The following is a 2,660-nucleotide window of genomic DNA, read 5'->3' on the forward strand; positions in this document are numbered from 1 at the left end:
TTTCCCTTACATGCTTTCGCTTTCTTTTTTCTTTTTTTTTTGTCATCAATTTCAGAATCAGATCAATAGTAACCACTTACGGAGGGCAGAGCAAGAGGTTACCAACCTACAGGGGAAGGTGCAGTATCTTTCTGCACAGAACAAAGGACTTCTTGCTCAGTTGAATGAAGCAAAACGTAGACAAGCAGAGATAGAATGCAAGGTAAATGACATCGTGAATAGACTATTTGTGTGGTACCGTGTATGTACTTTTTAGTCTTGTTCACTATTGTTGGATAGAATTTTTTCTTAATTGAAAAGTAGAAATTGCAAACCCAAACCTTTCTTTTACTGATTTGATTATATCATCCTGAACTTACCACCTCATAAAAATCACTTGAAGTTTTGACAGAGCTGCTCCTTTGTGGTCTCACAAAGATAAACTTTTTAAGTGCGATTCTACTCAGGAAAGTGTGTATAATATTTTTAAAAAACTCTGACACAACAGATTTTGATCACTCTGTACTCTCTCTTCAGTGACATAAGAGGTTCATTACTTCAACACTTACTGAAGAATTAGTTCAGGTTCAAAAAAGGGGAGTAGAATGAGTATTTGAATGGAGAGATCTACAGACAGGAGTGTTACAGTAGTCATTGCCTAATAGTAGCCAGACTTTTAAGAGGACAGTCCAAATACAGTGGGCAAAAGAGTCATTTGTATTCCTGTCAATGTACAAAACAGGGCCAAATCTGATGTTTGAAGCTCAGATTTAATTTGTCAATTCTGTAACTAAATCCATAATCATTCATTTAACTTATGTCTTTAACTTCTGCAGTCATAATATGGACAAGAAATAAAGATAAGTCGTACAAGCTTTTTTTTTCTCATAACTTGTATGAAAGTTTTCCTGAAATTGTTACTGGTATTTAATTCAAAAGGTAGTATTGGTTGACAGATCACTATAGTTAAGATATTTGCTAGAGATATGAAAACAACTTTTTAAATCTTATTTCCTAAGATGTATGAATAGTCTTTATGAAATCAGCTAGTGCTGAACAGTCAGTAATTTCTAAATAGGATACTCGCTATGCTATTTAAAGTTAAATATAGTTAAATAGTTAAAAGCAGGATTGTAATACGAGATTAATAATTAGAATGCTTATTAATTTGTAGTTGTGAATTGGCAGCTTGAGAGCAGATGCAGTTACATAATTTGTTTGTGATCAAATCTTAGTTTTGCCTTTAATGTAACCAAAGTTTTTTCACATGTATTGCTTGTTTCTGTTCTCATTCATGCAGAACACTGCACATGACTGACTGTTTGTTTTTCACTTTTATCCAATACCTGCGTTTTGCTTGTAGCACCACATGTACCCCAAAGACTACATTAGCTGCAATTCCATCAAAGGCTTCTGAGGACAATATGGATCAAGATCCATATTCACTTTCAGTGGTTTATTGTGGTCACTTAGCCTGGAGATGAAATTACATCCTTATTAATATGCATAGTTTTGCTATAATATCACACTTCTCAGTTTTTACTGTTTTTCATTTCTTACTGTAATTTCTTTTATCCAAAGTAATGAGTAAATCTAGGCAGCTTAGTTGTGTAGTAAACTCTGATTTTGTGTTCATTACAAAGCCAGCAGTGTGTCCTTCCTAATTGGCAATTTCTTGCTGGTTTTACTTTTCTGTAAAATGAAACTGACTTTTGTTTTTGAGTTCCATTTAAAAAAAGATAAAGAACAGCAAATAACTGAGATGTACCCCAAGTATTCATTTCAGGGTTTTTTTAGGGTTTTATTTTTCTTGCTATCTTGCCAGTTCCATTTGTTTCCAATGGAACCTGAATCTAAAGTGCGGTGAAGATGTAACTTCTGACTCATCAAACTCTGTCATGAGCTTTTAGGAAACAAGACACTGAATCTTAACTAGAAGAAACTGCTCCTACTGACTGTTTTTTCTTTACCGTAATCACTAGTTTCCGTAGTGCCAATTTTTTTGGTTGCTGAGATAATTCTTACTTTTTTAAATTCACAATCTTGGTGACATGTCTTTTTCAAATAACCCATAACTTTTTTGTTTGATTGTTGTTTTGATACTGAAGGTCCTCATTAATCCTTAAGAGATTGAGAGGGTGTGGTCAATATTCGGAAGGTTTTATGTTAACTACAAAAGAGTAATATGTCTTTAAACTGATTTATGAGTCAATATATACAACTATTCTCACTGGGTTAATTAGTTTGGAAAGTTATGTTCTAGTATGGGTTAAAACGTAATAGTAATAGAGCACCAGTCATATTTTTTAGAGATTTTTTGAAAATAGCAGTGGCCAATAGCCAGTGAAGTAGCAATACAGATGTACACTAACATTAGATCCTGAGACGTGTTTTGCAGTTATGGACAGGAGAAAGATTACGATTCGCACTGTAACACGTTTTTTCAAGTTGATGTCTATGATATAAAATGAAATATTACCTATTTGATGCATATACATTACCTGGAGTTCTACTGTTTAAGTGTGAGCTAGACTGTGATTTAGGATGAGGCTTAGATAGAAAAGTAACAGCTTGTGTATTTAAACAGTACAGGTTTCTATATGTTACTAACTGTATTGAAAAATGCTCAAATTTAACTTTTTGGAAACTACGTTTCTATAGTGTAGTTTCCCCTCTTTCCC

At 33.4% G+C, this 2,660-nt stretch overlaps 1 protein-coding gene across 1 annotated transcript in view; it reads left to right on the forward strand.

Annotated features, from left to right (window-relative positions):
- EVI5 (ecotropic viral integration site 5) overlaps nucleotides 1–2,660 on the forward strand; it is a 61,558-nt gene that overhangs the window by 26,070 nt on the left and 32,828 nt on the right. Inside the window, exon 16 of the mRNA XM_008947196.1 lies at nucleotides 56–202. Within this exon, the coding sequence (XP_008945444.1) occupies nucleotides 56–202 (147 nt within the window). The remainder of the gene's footprint in view (nucleotides 1–55; nucleotides 203–2,660) is intronic.

Source organism: Merops nubicus, unplaced genomic scaffold (assembly GCF_000691845.1).
Source record: "Merops nubicus isolate BGI_N331 unplaced genomic scaffold, ASM69184v1 scaffold11829, whole genome shotgun sequence".
In the NCBI taxonomy this organism is placed as follows: Eukaryota; Metazoa; Chordata; class Aves; order Coraciiformes; family Meropidae; genus Merops; species Merops nubicus.